The 14,811-nt window shown below is 43.3% G+C and overlaps 1 protein-coding gene across 1 annotated transcript in view; it reads left to right on the top strand.

Moving 5' to 3' along the window:
• The first annotated feature begins 8,488 nt into the window (after positions 1-8,488).
• Positions 8,489-14,811, top strand: part of Vwa8 (von Willebrand factor A domain containing 8) — a 341,953-nt gene continuing 335,630 nt past the window's right edge. Inside the window, exon 1 of the mRNA XM_059273290.1 lies at positions 8,489-8,731. Coding sequence (XP_059129273.1) covers positions 8,572-8,731 — 160 coding nt within the window. The 5' untranslated portion in view covers positions 8,489-8,571. The remainder of the gene's footprint in view (positions 8,732-14,811) is intronic.

The raw sequence follows: 14,811 nt of genomic DNA, 5'->3' as shown, positions 1-14,811 counted from the left end.
ATGTATGTCTGTATGAGGGTTTAGGATTCCTCAAAACTGAAGTTACAGACAGTTGTGAGCGGTCATGTGGGTGCTGGGAATTGAACCCAGGTCCTCTGGAAGAGCAGCCAGTGCTCTTAACCACTGAACCATCACCCCAGCCCCAGTCCTCTTTTTTTTTTTTTTTTTTTTTTTTTTAAAGATAGACTCTCACTATGTATTCCTGGTTGTCCTGAACTTGCTAGGTATATCAGGCTAGCCTCAACTCACTAGATCCTGCAGTCTCTGCCTCCCAAATGCTGGGGTTAACGACATGGGCCATCACATCTGGCAAGAAATAGAATATTTTTCTTGGGGAGCTTTCCTGTTTTCCCCAGTAGCAAACTAGGTACACCTTTTAAAATGTCAGAGGAAATGTATGAATTCAGAAACAGACTGTTCAGTTATGCCATTGCTCAGATAATAGGTTGTCCTAAATTCATGCATTGAAATGTGTCAACAACTCTCTGTGTGGATTTTTTCTTCTTGTTTTCTTACTTCCCCCAAATCAAATAAGTGCATGCTTATAGCAGAAGAACGTTTAAATTCTTTGTTATGTGCGTCTGGCGTGCGTGTCCCTCCATGGCGCTGTCATGGCTGCTGGTGCTAGAGTCACGGCGAGTTGTGAGTGACCTGACATGGGTACAGGAAACAAACTGGGGTCCACTGCAAGGACAACAAGGACTCTTGACACAGAGCCTTGCCAATCCCATCACAGAAATATTTTGAAACATAAAACGATTCAATAGAAATTTATGGTTATTCATGAATTGGTCACTCCAATGATTTTATTTTCTGTTTCACATCCTTTAAAAATTTAGAATCATGTTAGCTGTATAATTTTGTGCTTGAACATTTTAATCATATTATAAAGATTTTATGACTGAAAAATTATCAAGGTTCCTCAGTTGGTTAATCCTATGGAATAGTTTTTAGTGTTATAAATAATGCTGTAGAAAACATTCTCATCCCAAATATTTTAGAACATCTCCATTTCCTCAAGTTAGACTCGTAAAGGAGTATAAAATACTTCTAGGTCCCTCCCCGACATGGGTTGCTGCAGTGCATCCAAGAATAGCTATGCCACCTTCCACATCCATCCTCAGCAATGTATAAGATAATCCTCTTAGCCTGCTCTCATCTTTATTACAAAGGCGTTTTGGTTTTATTAAGTTCTTTCCTGGGCTGCTGAGATGGCTCAGCAGGTAAGGGTGCTTGCTCTGCAGTCTTGGTAATCCCTGGAAGGTGGAAGGAGAGAATCAATTTCACAACATTTTCCTCTGACCTCTCTCTCACACACAAATAACAGCAGTAAAAGTTGTCTGCCTTTTGTGTTACCATTTTTTTTCATATTATGTTGAGCAATATGATTTGTGCTATTAGGCCTTTTCTAAGAACTGTTCTGTCCACTGCTGTATTGGGAAAGGCTGATGCAGTACTCATGGGGGCCCAGACTGGGTTCTCATGGGCAAGATTTTGACTAGAGTTTGTATCTCTACCTCCAGGGGCCTTCTAAAACCCCCTCCCTCAGGAGGTCTCAAGATCTTTTTATTATTATTATTATTAATGTCTTGCTATACCCAATTTTCTCTCAAGAAAAATTTTAATAGATGCTGGGCATGGCTGAGTTCCTTAATTGCAGCTTGGAGACTATTTCAGTCTGCATGGACACATGGCAGAGCCACCGAATCCAGAGGCAAAGCCCACTGACAGTCACACAGAGCACAAATACGATGCCAGAAGCCTGGGTTAGCTTTGCCGCATACTCTGAGTTCCTGATGGCTTGTCTTGGTTGCCAAGGCAGCACCAAAGTCACCTTTTAAGCCATTCTGCTGTCTCTTTCCACACATCTGTCTCCTGCAGGTGTCATCTTATCAGGTTAAATTTATTCTTAAATTTGTCAGTTGAAAATCCTGGAGATTTGTGCTTACTCACGGTGACTTTCTGGAGGCTGCCATTCCCAGTGATATGCCCAAGTCTATACCAGGGAAGCACAGACCATCTCCTTCCATGCCTTTTCTTCCATTCATGTAACACATTCAAGACAGGCATGGAGAGCACATTCATGCCTTTCCCTTCCATTGTCCTGCCTGTTCCCACCAGGACGGTCACACCTAGCTCTCTGCAGCTTGCTCTGAAGTACCCAACACCTCACTTCAAGTGATCACACGTGGCCTAACTTATTCCTCCTCCCTTTCTATCGAAACATCACACAGCACCCCATCATTATGTAGACTGTCTGTGTTTCACACTTGATCTTAGCTAAAAAGTCAAGAAGCTACCAAGTGTTATATCCTCATGTTTTAGCTAGTGAATGTACTTTGAAAACTATGAATAGATAACTCTCAGTTGAAATAAGAAATAAATTCACATGATATAATGTCAAACAGTCCAGGAAGCAACTGCCTATGGTAACAAGGCTATTTTCTCTCACTAGACTTAGAAAGTAGGGCCCAGAACTGTGGACAAAGAGGCACAACCACTCCACATTCAGAAGAATCCTGCCAGTATCTCGACTAGGAAGTACAGTATCTAACTTAGTACATCAGGAGGAGGACAGGGGATGTGAGCTAAAAAAGGAAGCAGAGGGGCTGGAGAGGTGGCTGAGAGGTTAAGAGCACTGGTTGCTCTTCCAGAGGTCCTGAATTCAATTCCCAGCACCCTCATGGTGGCTTACAACCATCTCTAATAGAATCTGATGCCCTCTTCTGTCATGCAAGCATTGATGCAAATAGATCACTCATATACATAAAATACATACATAGATAAATAAATACATAAGTAAATAAATAAAAAAGAAAATAAAGCATAACAATTTCATGGGTCTTAAAAAGAGAGCGAAAGCAGTTCTTTCAGGTATAATGCCTGTGGTAGTTTGAATGTAATTGGTCCCCATAACCTCATAGGGAGTGGCACCTCCTAGGAGGTGTGGCTTTGTTGGAGTGGATATAGCCTTGTTGGAGGAAGTGTGTCACTGTAGGTGCAGGCTTTGAGGTTTCCTATGCTCAGGATACCACCCAGTGTCTCAGTCCATTTAGTGTTTCCTGTAAGATGTAGGACTCTCAGCTACTACTCCAGACTCCATGTTTGCCTACACACCACCATGCAATCCTAAACTTTCACGTAGAGAATATGAAACTCATGGTATTTCTGCTGTGCTTGCAGGACTCCATTGAGTTTGTAAAATTATCTTAAGAAGTGGGGTATGGGGCTAGAGAGACAGCTCTAGTTAAGAGAAGTAGCTGCTTTGCCAGAGGACACAGGTTCAATTTCCAGCACCCACATGATAGCTCACAACTGTCTTAAATTCCAGCTCCAGGGGATCTGGTGCCCTCTTCTGGCCTCTGCAGGCAACAGGTATGCACATGGTGCACAGATTTGCATGTAGACAAAACACATGAAAAAAAAAAGTGTCAGTTTTGAGCAAAGAGATATATGCTTCAATTTCTGTTTTGAGCCTTGATTATACTTTCTTCTAAGTGTAGAAGTAAGAAGGAAAGGAAACTACTGTTGTTAAGAATTTGAACTAGCTGGGTGGTGGTTGTACACGCCTTTAATCCCAGCACTCGGGAGGCAGAGCCAGGCAGATCTCTGTGAGTTCAAGGCCAGCCTGGTCTACAAAGCAAGTTCCAGGACAGCTAGGGCTGTTATACAGAGAAACCCTGTCTCAAAAAAAAAAAAAATAAATGAATGAATGGATGAATAAATAAATAAAATAACAAAGACCTTGAACTAGATAATGATGGCTCTAGACAGCTGACTTGGCGTTGCCATGCTCACCAAATCCGACTCAGGAGGTTTTAACCCCCATTTTCTCGATGAGGAAAGCAAGGCACTAGTTAGAAACCGACCACCCTGAGTTATCCTTCCTTCTCTTTCCACTCGCATTTTCAACTTAAAGTGTTTTGTTTCCAACTCAACTTTTCTCAAAGCGACATCCCTCTTCTTCAAAATCTGTATTTTTGAATTCTTTTTTCTTTTCATTTTCCACTTCTCATCAACCACTTGATAATTACTCCTCTGCATGGCTCTCGGAATTAAACTTCTCTTTATAAAGGTTGAGGCCACCAACATTTTTTTTAATGATTTATTTTTATTTTATGTGCATTGGTGTCTGTGTGAGGGTGTCAGATCTGGATCCCCTGGACCTGGAGTTACAGAGCTGCCATGTGGATGCTAGGGATTGAACCCTGGTCCTCTGGAAGAGCAGCCAGTACTCTTAACCACTGGAGACTGCCAACATTTTGATAGTGGGTATATATGTAAATTATTTATTTTCCACAATCCTAGTTTTTCCCATTTACAAAGTTTTCCCATTCAAAGACAATAGAAATAGTTTTTAGCAATATGTTGGGCTGATATCTGGCTGAACCTGTGTGGTCCTATTGATGTGGAAATAATGCTGCTTTCAATTCATTTTCTGCATTTATCAGAACAATTTTCTCTTAACTCATATACCATTTCCTCTTACTGCATATATCACAACTTCCTGTTAACTGGCATGTCTTGTTTCAGTGTTTGTTAAAATTACATTTATTTATATATATGTGTGTGTGTTTGTGAGCACACACATGTGCATGTGTTATCATTTATGTATCAAGGTCAAAGGACAACTGCAGGAACCTGTTCTTTTCTTCCACGGTGTGGGCTCTGGGGATTGAATGTAGGTCATCATGATGGGCAGCACGTATGTTTACCTGCTGAGCCATTTGATAGGCCCTCAGTATGACTTTAAAACCCAGTGTTATTATGTAGTATGTCTTTGTGTTTTTATATAAATAACCAGGAACAAATTCTCTAGCTAAGTATGCTGGAAAGGCAGATTGTTTGATTGATCTACTCGTGCATATCCCCGAAGAATGATTTCAAATATTACATTCTTTGTGAAGCCTCACTGGCCTTTCCTAGTTGTAGCATTGTTTGACTGCCTTAAGCCTTAATCCTGCACAGATCATTTTGTATAAATCTGTTGGTAGGTTTGCTCTTCATACTTGATGTGAGCCCATCGTTTCGCAGTACCTAGCAGGGTACCGTTTATTGAACAGTTGCTTAATAAATGTTAAATGGCTGAATGTGCTAGACTGTCTCAATGTCCCTACTGTTTTATTTTTATTTTATTTTTATTTATTTATTTATTTTTTTGGTTTTCCGAGACAGGGTTTCTCTGTGTAGCTTTGCGCCTTTCCTGGATCTCGCTCTGTAGACCAGGCTGGCCTCGAACTCACAAAGATCTGCCTGCCTCTGCCTCCCGAGTGCTGGGATTAAAGGCGTGTGCCACCACCGCCCGGCTGTCCCTACTGTTTTAATTCTAAGAGCACTGAGAGTCTAAGTCTTAGACCATCCATTTTGTTAAACTGCCTTGGACTGTTCTTCCATCCTTTCAGGTGTGTACTGAGATCTGCTGAGATTAAATCATGATGCCTTGACTGTGGTATTTAACAGATCCTCAGTTCCTCTTCTCTAAAATAGAGGTGTGCCAGGTATTTTTGTGTCAACTTCACACAAGATATAGTCATTTAAGAGGAGGGAACTTCCATCGAGAAAATGCTTTCATAATATCATGTTGAAGGTGAGCCTGTGGGGGCACTTTCCTAATGAGTGATTGATGTGGGAGGGCCCATCTCATGTGGGTGAGGCCACCCCTGGGCTGGTGGTCCTGGGTTCTATAAGAAAGCAGGCTGAGCAAGCCAGGGGAAGTAAATGATTAAGTGTAAGCAACACTCCTCCATGGCCTCTGCATCAGCTCTTGCCTTCAGGTTCCTGCTGTTTGAGTTTCTTCCCTGACTTCCCTCAGTGATGGACTATGACCTGGAACTGTAACCTGAAATAAATCCTTTCCCCCACAGGTTACTTTTGGTGTGGTATTTCATCACAGCAATAGTAACCCTAACTAAAACAGTAGGTAATATTTCACAAATAACCTCATATTTATGAAACTGTGAAATAAGATTGTTAATTAAAATGTTCAGCACAATTCATAACATAGTCTGTGCTCTGTATTGGTCAAGGTTCTCTAGAAGACCAGAAGGAACTGAACGAATATACATTTAACAAAGGAGAGTAGACTAGTTTATACAAGAGGAGCTGGGAAGTCCAGCAGTGACTGTGCACATCGGAGAGGTTGAGAATCTTGTAGCTGCACAGTCCACAAGGCTGGATGCTTCAGCACTTCCATTCTAGTGGTGGAGGCCTGGAGGATTTCTATCAAGTCACTTGATCTTCAGAAGAAGCTGGATTCTGATGGCAGTGAAGTATGACGCTCCTCAGCAAGAGGTGGAGGCAGGCAAGCAAGATACTCACTGCCTTTTCCTTCAAACTCTTTATGTCTAAGTGTCCTTGAGAAGGGACTGGACACTCTGGGTGGGAGGGTCTTCTCGTTTCAGTTAATGCATTCTTGAAATGCCCTCCCTCACAGGCAGCACAGAGTCCAGATCCAATCAAGTTGACTATAGTAAAGGTCAACTACCCAGTGCTCACAAAGTGGGAGAAGCATTTTGTAAGTCTGTGTGCTGCTTACATAGGTGTCATTTCCTCAATCACATAGGAATTGAGTGAAGAAAAGAAAGAATAGGACATGGCGGCTCCTAGATATGGTGGAGGAGAAGGTTTATTGTAGATACGAGGGAGAAAACAGCCAGAGGCAGAGGCATCTGGACGGGTCTAGAGTGGACATGACTGGCTGACTGAGCCAGGCCATGTGAAGAGAGGGGAGGAGAGAGGGGAGAGCCAGGAGCTAAGAGGCCAGGAGACCGAGAGACCAAAAGAGGGCTGGAGTAGCCAAAATGGCTGACTTATACAGAGAAGAGCAGCTGGGCAAAAGGCAGTCCAGCCCTTGGGCTGGAGAGTTCAGGGTAGGTGGCTGGGTATGTCAGCCATGAGGATCCTGTAATAGGTGGGGACTGAGGGCTGCTGGGAGAACCTGTTGGCCAGCATCAGCTTTGATAAGAGAATAAGCACCTCCATTAACAGTTTGTCCTGGGTTTGAGACCTGACAGGGGTGGCTGTGAATAGTAAATGAGAATGTACTCATGGAATGATGTTGTTTTTGACAACTTAAATATTTACTACCTTTATTCTTATTTTCTCCCAACTAGGTTAGAAGCCTGTTTTCCACCTTTACTTCTGAAGGTCAAGTTCCTCAGCAAGATGCACAAAGCTCTCCTTACTCAGCCCAACTTCTTTTTCACAGCCTGTTAAGCCTCAAACCCAGAGACAAATGGCTGAGGTGTCTATTTAACATATATCACATCAGACCTGGCCACCAGGTTCTCCCAGCATCCCTCAGTGCCTACCTGTTACAGGATATGTATGTATGCCCTCTTATGCCCCCACCCCCACCCCAACTCCAGCCCAAGAGTTGAGCTACCTTTCCCCCAGAGGCTTGTCCCTGCATAAGCCAGCCATATGATTACCCACCCGTTTTGTACTTTTCCCTCTTGGATGCTGGTTCCGCTCTCCTCACATGGCTCAGGATCATGTCCAGAGTCTCCCAGATGTCTCTCTGCCTCTGATTTTCCCCTTTATCTACAATAAACCTTCTCTTCCACCATACCTAGGAGCAGCCATGTCCTTCCTTCTTATTTCTTCTTTTCATTCGGTGTCCCCTTGGTTGCTTCTCAGAATTTATTCCAAGTGTATGTGCTTGGGTAGCAGGTGTTCAGGGAGGATACCAGCAGGTCTAGAAATGGCTGGGCTATTTGCTGAGAGTGAGGCCTTCATCCTGTTTGCTTGATTTCATTGCGCAGGACTTCATTTAAACTTTTCGCCTCGGTTAATTCACTCCTGACATTTTGGATATGTAGCATAATTAAATTAGGCTTCGTTTGTTTTATGGAAGACTGCTGCCGCTTTTGGAATGCATGGGAGACAGCCTTCGCCAGCGTCCTACTTTTTGCTCAGTAAAGACGTAAATTATATTTATATAACTCTTGCCTTGTAGCTTGTCTGTAAAGCGGTCGCTTTGGATCCTTCTGGTGGTTAAACATTTTTCATGCACCATTATAATGTAAAATTTCCACTTACACTTCAGACGATAACACAAAGGAAGAGCTAAGAAGACACAGGTGGAGGCTTTCAAAGCCTGTTGTAGGGAAACCCTGGGAAGATGAAAACGAATTAGAACAGGTGGAGTTCCATAATCTGCCATGTATTTTCTCAGTTCCGAAAAAAGATTGGAAGCAGCGTTGCGGGAAGGCCCACAGGGCATCATCATAACACACTGGGCTAGAGGCCAAGAAAGGAACAGGGCAAGCGCTGAACGGTGGGTGCTAAAAGCCTCTGGCATCTCCCCAGCTCGGGGCCGTCCGTGGGGTGACCACGCGTGGGGCGGGGCGCTGGGCCCGGGTGGCCGATCCTCCCGGCTGGAGCTCCTCCTGCCCTCCGCCCCAGGCCGGGCCCACACTGCGGAGCCCGGCGCGCCGGGGGAAGGAGTTTCCGGCGGACCCGCCTCCCAGCCGCTTCCTGTCCCGCTCGCCGCACCGCCTCCTGCAGTGTCCCGGGACGGCGCTGGGTCCCGCAGCCCCCCGGAGGCCTCCCCGCCGTGCCACCTGCACCATGCAGTCCCGCCTCCTCCTCCTCGGGGTCCCGGGCGGCCTGGGCGACGTGGCCTCGCGGCGCGTGCGGCTGCTGCTGCGGCAGGTGGTGCGGGGCAGGCCAGGAGGGGACCGGCAGCGGCTGGAGGTCAGACTGATGCACACCGGGGCGACCGACTCAGGTAACCCGGCCCGCCGCCTTCGCTACTGCCGCTGCCTCCCCTCGCTGCTGCGTGGTGTGGGGCAAAGCGCTGGCGCCCCCTGGGCTCCACTCAGAAACCTGAGGGGCCCGGACTTAGGTCTCTGATGTCTAGGCACACTGCTTTCTTCTTCTCCCACTAGGGGTTTCGCTACAAGAATCCTAACTTAGACTGGAGGACACTCAGAGGTTTATTCATCAGCTCATGGGAGCTGTTAAAGCCTGCACTTGACCTTGATCTTTGACTCCCAAGGGCTCGGTAGCCGGTTTTGTGTCAGCCAAGCAGGGCTTGTGATGGCATAGACATGTGTACATACTTGCTGGAGACCCTGTGTCGGTGGACATTGCCGAGTTTAACAGGAGACTCGGTTTCAAGCGTGCTTAGAACTGAAAGTCATTGGTTTAGTTAAAACCCTGATTACAGGTGGAGAGAATGAGTCCCAGAAAGAAAAAGAAAAAGTGCCTTGCTAACGATTACACAGTGAAATTGCAGTTCAAAAATTGCCTTTCCTCAATTATAACTTTTAAAGCCTTTATTTGTTTTCCATTCTGTTACTTTTCCTCCGTCTGACAAAATCCAGAAAAAAATCCAGAAACTTTAAACATTTCTTTTGGCTCACAGTTTCAGATGTTTCAGTGTATGCTTGCTGCGTCCGTTGCTGTGGCCTGTGTTGAGGCAGAAAATCATAGTGGCAAGTGGGCTTAGCAGAGAGAAGTTTCTCTCAGGGAGGCAGAGAGGCATCAGCAATAAGACCGATGTTTCAAAGACAGGTTTATCTAACTAGGTCCTAACTCCTTGTTTGTATCATCTCCAAATAATGTCATCTCATCAATTTTGAATCCATCAATGGATTGATCTGCTGATTAGATCAGAGCCCTAATCTCCCAGGGATCGGGTCCACCAGTTTGTAGATCCATGAGGTTTCAGAGTTATACTATATGTCCAAATGATAATTCACTCACTTCTGTCCTAAAAGCAGAGATCAAGGGTGGAAGTGTGACATAATCTGATGGGTTTTGGAATTGAGCAGTTTTGAGTGGAATCCATTTTTGGGCTCTCTAGCTATCAGAGCCCTGAGTAAGCAGATAGAACATTTCATTGAAAAGAAGTTTTTTTAAAAATGAAAATTGTTCTCTATACTGAGTTATATACTACATGTTGGTTGTAAAAACATTACAAGCACATATGGGTATGGACTTGAAAATTCTGTTATAATAGGTAGTAGAGGGTAGTTGTAAATGTCTTCAGTTTTGTGTTATATCGGATGAAATGCAGGTTTGGTTTCACATGTGAGGCATGGACATGTTGTGGACAGCATTCCAACTTCTTAGACTGGTTGACTCTGGCAGGCCAGGCTGTAAGAAGTGCATTGTGCTAACCTGGCTTGCCTCACTATAGCAAAGATTGTAACACTGAAGCTATGAGAACTGTGGGTAAACGAAGTTGTGAGTTCACCAGAGATCTTGTTACAAGTAAGAGCCCTTAGGACAAAATAAAAGGCAAACTCTTGGCTATCCAGATGCCTAAGGTTAGGGCTTTCAAGGTTAGAGTGGCACATTTGGAATCAGAGGTCATACACAGACAAATGTAATAACACAGAAAGCAGCAGGCTGTGATGGATTAGTGTTGATGCTGGAAAGATTCTCAGCTGTACTCCAACATGTGACCAGACTCACTGTCCTCTGCTTGTCAGTTGTCATTGCTTCCTAGCAGTGTGAAAAAAGAACCACAAAGTACATGAAGAACAGATTCAAGTCATATACTTACCTTCTCCTGCACAGTATGCGCATTTGTCTTGTCTGTGTGTTCCCTTGGTGCTTGTCAACACTTTGTACCTAACAAGCATTCAGTGGCTTTCTAGGTTAAAGTTCATGGAGAGTGTTTTTGTAAGAGGTTGCAATTGCTTTGCTGGCTTTCAAAATAGTACCTCCACTAAGCCTGATAAGAAGGAAAAGGAAAAGGTCATATATGTTAAAAACGTGGCCCACACCTTTACTCCCATCATTCCTGAGGCAGAGAGGCAGGAGGAGCTCAGTGAGTTCAAGGACAGCATGGTCTACTAACAGTTCCTGCACAGCCAGCCCTACACAGAGAGTCTCAAAAAAGCCCCAAACCAAAAACACACCAAACAAATCTATAAGCTCTCAAGCCTACTGCTTTTTATCCTTTTCTGTGCTATGGTGTGGAATCTATAACTTGTAAATTCTTTATCACTTTATGCTTTAATTACTGGTAGTGATATCTCTTGGTTTTAAAGACAAATTGTCAGTCAGCAAGGAGGTTACTTCACCCAGTAGTCGACACAGATCACTGTGACACCATCACAGATGGAGCCAACAAGCTGCTTCAGTATGATTGGATATTGCAAAGTGATGAGTTTGGAAACAACTCTGTAAATCCTAGCATTTCCTGCTTTTCTTTACCACAATTTACTATATTATATAGCTGTTGGGGTCCACAGAGGTTTCCTAGTGAGATCTGAGCTTGTTTTACACAGCAGGGCTGCATTAGGGGATGGCTGGACCACGTGTGTGGTTACCAGGTGTTTGGAATGTTCTGCACTTGGCTGTGCTGGGGGGAGGTCTTTTGCTCCACCCATTGGCATTCCTTTAAAAGCCCTTTAGCAGAGACAGAAGGGGCTGGTGGGTTTTGGCCCAGGCCCTCCTGAGGCTATCCTGTGTTTCTAACTGTCTCTCTCCTCTGTATTTCTATCTAAATCTCTTATCCATCACTCCTCAAGAGTCCCTGGGGTAAATAAATGTGGGAGCTACTCTCCCACATACAGCTTTCACTGCTTTTTCCTTATGATGTCTATGAAATACATCTGCTTATAGAAAACACTAAAATGTTTCTGCATAAGTTACTTTCCACTTAGAAAACTGAAAAGTACAAATTCTGTAAAACAGTCCTTCTCTCATATTAATAATATGTATTTGTACAAATTAGACTTTTTTTGTAATTTATCATATCTATAATTGAGAATTAACAATATTGCCCTGTATGATCACTTACATTAGGCATTAAGTTCTGATATTTATCCCTATAATTTATTTTACCATTTTTTCATTCTTGTACATAAAAAGTGTCTATTTTAAATATTTTTATATAAAAACAATGAAAGAGTTATTCATGACTATACATGTTTTGTGACTTCAAGATTGTGCCCTTGGGCCATAATAGAAATAGTCATGTGACTTTGGGGAGGAAAAATTCAGAACTGTTTTCAACTGTAAACAGCTTTGATGGTTTAGTCTTATTTCTGTATTTACCAGATACTGAACCCTGTGGGATTCATTGTCTGCTTTGACCTCTAACAGAGTATTTTTGACTCAGAATCTTCAGGTCCCATTGTGAATTAAATAATTTAACAGTAAGATCCAGAACAGTTGTAAACGTATAAACTATTAGGAAGATTCATATTGGGGACACACAGACTCACACAGACTTATGGACATTGTTGATACGTTCAAGTTTTTGTTTTGTTTTTTGAGATGGGTTTTTTTTTTTTTTTTTTTGCATAGTAGACTTGACTGTCCTTGGACTTGCTCTGTATACCAGGCTGGCCTTAAACTCACAGAGATCTTCCTGCTCCTGCCTCCTGAGTGCTGATATTAAAGGTCTGTGCTACCACTGCCCAGTAATACATTTAGGTTTTTTTGTTTGTTTGTTTTTTTAAATTTGTTCTAAGTTTTGTATACTTCTTTAAAAATTCTGTGGGCTGGGGATATGGCTCAGTGATAGATTGCTTGCCTAGCATGTGCAAGGCCCTAGATTCAGTCTCTAGTACAGAAACAACAAAAGATGAAAATGCTGTCACTAAACCTTTGGTTTTTAGCCTGATGTGATTCCCCTTACCCTAGGGACTTTGGCAGTGCCTGAGATGAACTAAGGGAGAGGGATGTTATTGGCCTCAGTGGGTCCAGACTGCTCATGCTGCTGTGTCTACAGGCACAGGATACCATCTCAAAACAAGAAAGTACCCAGTCCAAAATGTCAGTAGTGTCATTGTTGAGACCCCTGAACTGAGTCAGCTTGTCCATATTGCTGTTAAAATAAACAATTTAACTTTAATAGAATGGACCGCTCAAAGCAGAAGAGACTCAGAGAGATGCAGACAATGTGGGCAAGCAGTTCACAGACCGCAGACGTAAGGTATGGAAACAGCTTGGTTACAGCGTAGCATTTGCTTTCTCTGAGCCTGGTCTGATCTTTGGCAGCTGGGCATTGAGTGTAAGTAAGCTACTGTGACTGGCTAAGACTCACTTGTTACAAAAGTCTAGTAGGATGGTTTTTCTTTAGCACAGGACCCAAAGTACAAAGGTATCCTCAGTCCGAGTTGACTTTAACATTATAATCACATCCTGAGGAAGGCTGCCAGAACTGAGTGCCAAGTGTGTTAAAAGTTAGCGTGCTCGTCAGTGGAGTCCATGGCCTCTAGTAGTACATGTGTATTTGAGAAGGGCTACCACAGAAGTACCTGCAATATTATACAACAGTTTGAGCTTGGTGAAGATCTTGAAATATCTGGGTAGAATATCCAGTTTTTTCAGGGGCTAGCAAACAATTAAATTAAAATTATCAGTTGTAGCAACATTTTATTTATTTAGTTTTGAGACAGAATCTCTCCATATAGTCCTGGCTGCCCTTGAGACCCCTATGTAGACTAGGGTGGCCTTGAACTCACAGAGAACCTCCTGCCTCTGCCTTATGAGTGCTGTGTAGCAACATTTTAAGGAAGCACTTGTGTTCAAACACACACACACACACACACACACACACACTCACACTCTGTAAAAGCTAAAAAGTAATTTTATCCAAGCTGCGTGTGGTGATGCATGACTTTAATCCCAGCACTCGGGAGGCAGAGGTAGGTGGATAACTGAATTCGAGGTCAGCCTGGACTACATAGTGAGTTCCAGGACAGCCAAGGCTATGTCGAGAGACCTTGTCTCAAATAACAACAAGTAACAGCAACAACAAAAAGGAAACTGTCGGTTTAAAATAAAGCTGACAGCTATTCATTGTAAAATTTTGTATGGATTAAATATTGAAAAAAAGAATAAAAAGTTTATGGAATTGGCTGGTGTTAATATGCCAGAGCCATGGAGGATAGAATTGGTGAAATTCTAGAGAGGAAAAAATGTGACAGATCAAATTTTCCCTTTAATATTTAATGTAAAGGAAAGAGAAAAGTATGCTATATAAAGATCAGGGAATCTTTTGCTTTAATGAATTTTGCTCTGAAATCAACTTATTGACCATTTGTGAGTGATCGTATTATTTTTATTGGGATATTTTCAGAATGTCCTTAAGGGGTAAAGTGGGCTTTCTTCCTCCCTAAGCATCTCTTGTCTGTAAATGATATTGTGATGCTTGCTGGCCCTGCCCTTGCCTTACTAGAATGGCAGTGTCAGTCAGCAGCCATTTGGTTGTAAGGGGAAGCAGTGTACACTGAAGAGCATGTTAACGGGTCGGCTTCCGGGGGTGCCTCATTTCTTCTGGCTGGATGGCTGCCTGGGGTTTAGATGCCATCCTTAGGGCTTGCATGGGCCCTTCCTTCCCTTGGTTCCTGCACTTCATAATTCCCAGTCACTGGACTCAGTTTGTTGTGTCAGTTTCAGTGTCTAGCAGGATTTTTAAAGAGGGAATAGCGATAGGCCTACCAGAACTTTAGAATTGTGTTGTTTTATTGTTTGTTTGTTTGTTTTGAGACCAGGTCTCACTATGTAGCCTTGGCTGGCCTGGAATTCATAGATATCACCTTCCAGGCCCTGGGACTAAAGGTGTGTACCACCGTGCCAGACCTGTACTGTCCTTGAATTTCACAGTGTTAAAGAAACAGCATCTTTTCCTGCCACCATTGTTAAATTTCTGAGCTCTCCATGTCAAGTCTTCAGGTACCTGTTCATCTTTGAAACAGTCACTGTGACCCGAGGGTGGGATATTCTGGCTCTTCTCTGCAGGGACCTCATCTCTAGGAGTGGAGGGTAAAGGTCAGGGTTAGAGTCCCTGTTGGAGACAGGGATTTTGATGTCAGAGAATGAGTAAAGAATCCAGGACAT

This window comes from Peromyscus eremicus, chromosome 9 (assembly GCF_949786415.1).
Source record: "Peromyscus eremicus chromosome 9, PerEre_H2_v1, whole genome shotgun sequence".
NCBI lineage: Eukaryota > Metazoa > Chordata > Mammalia > Rodentia > Cricetidae > Peromyscus > Peromyscus eremicus.
The sequence above is the reverse complement of the archived record's forward strand: the minus strand, read 5'-3'. Positions and strand labels throughout refer to the sequence as shown.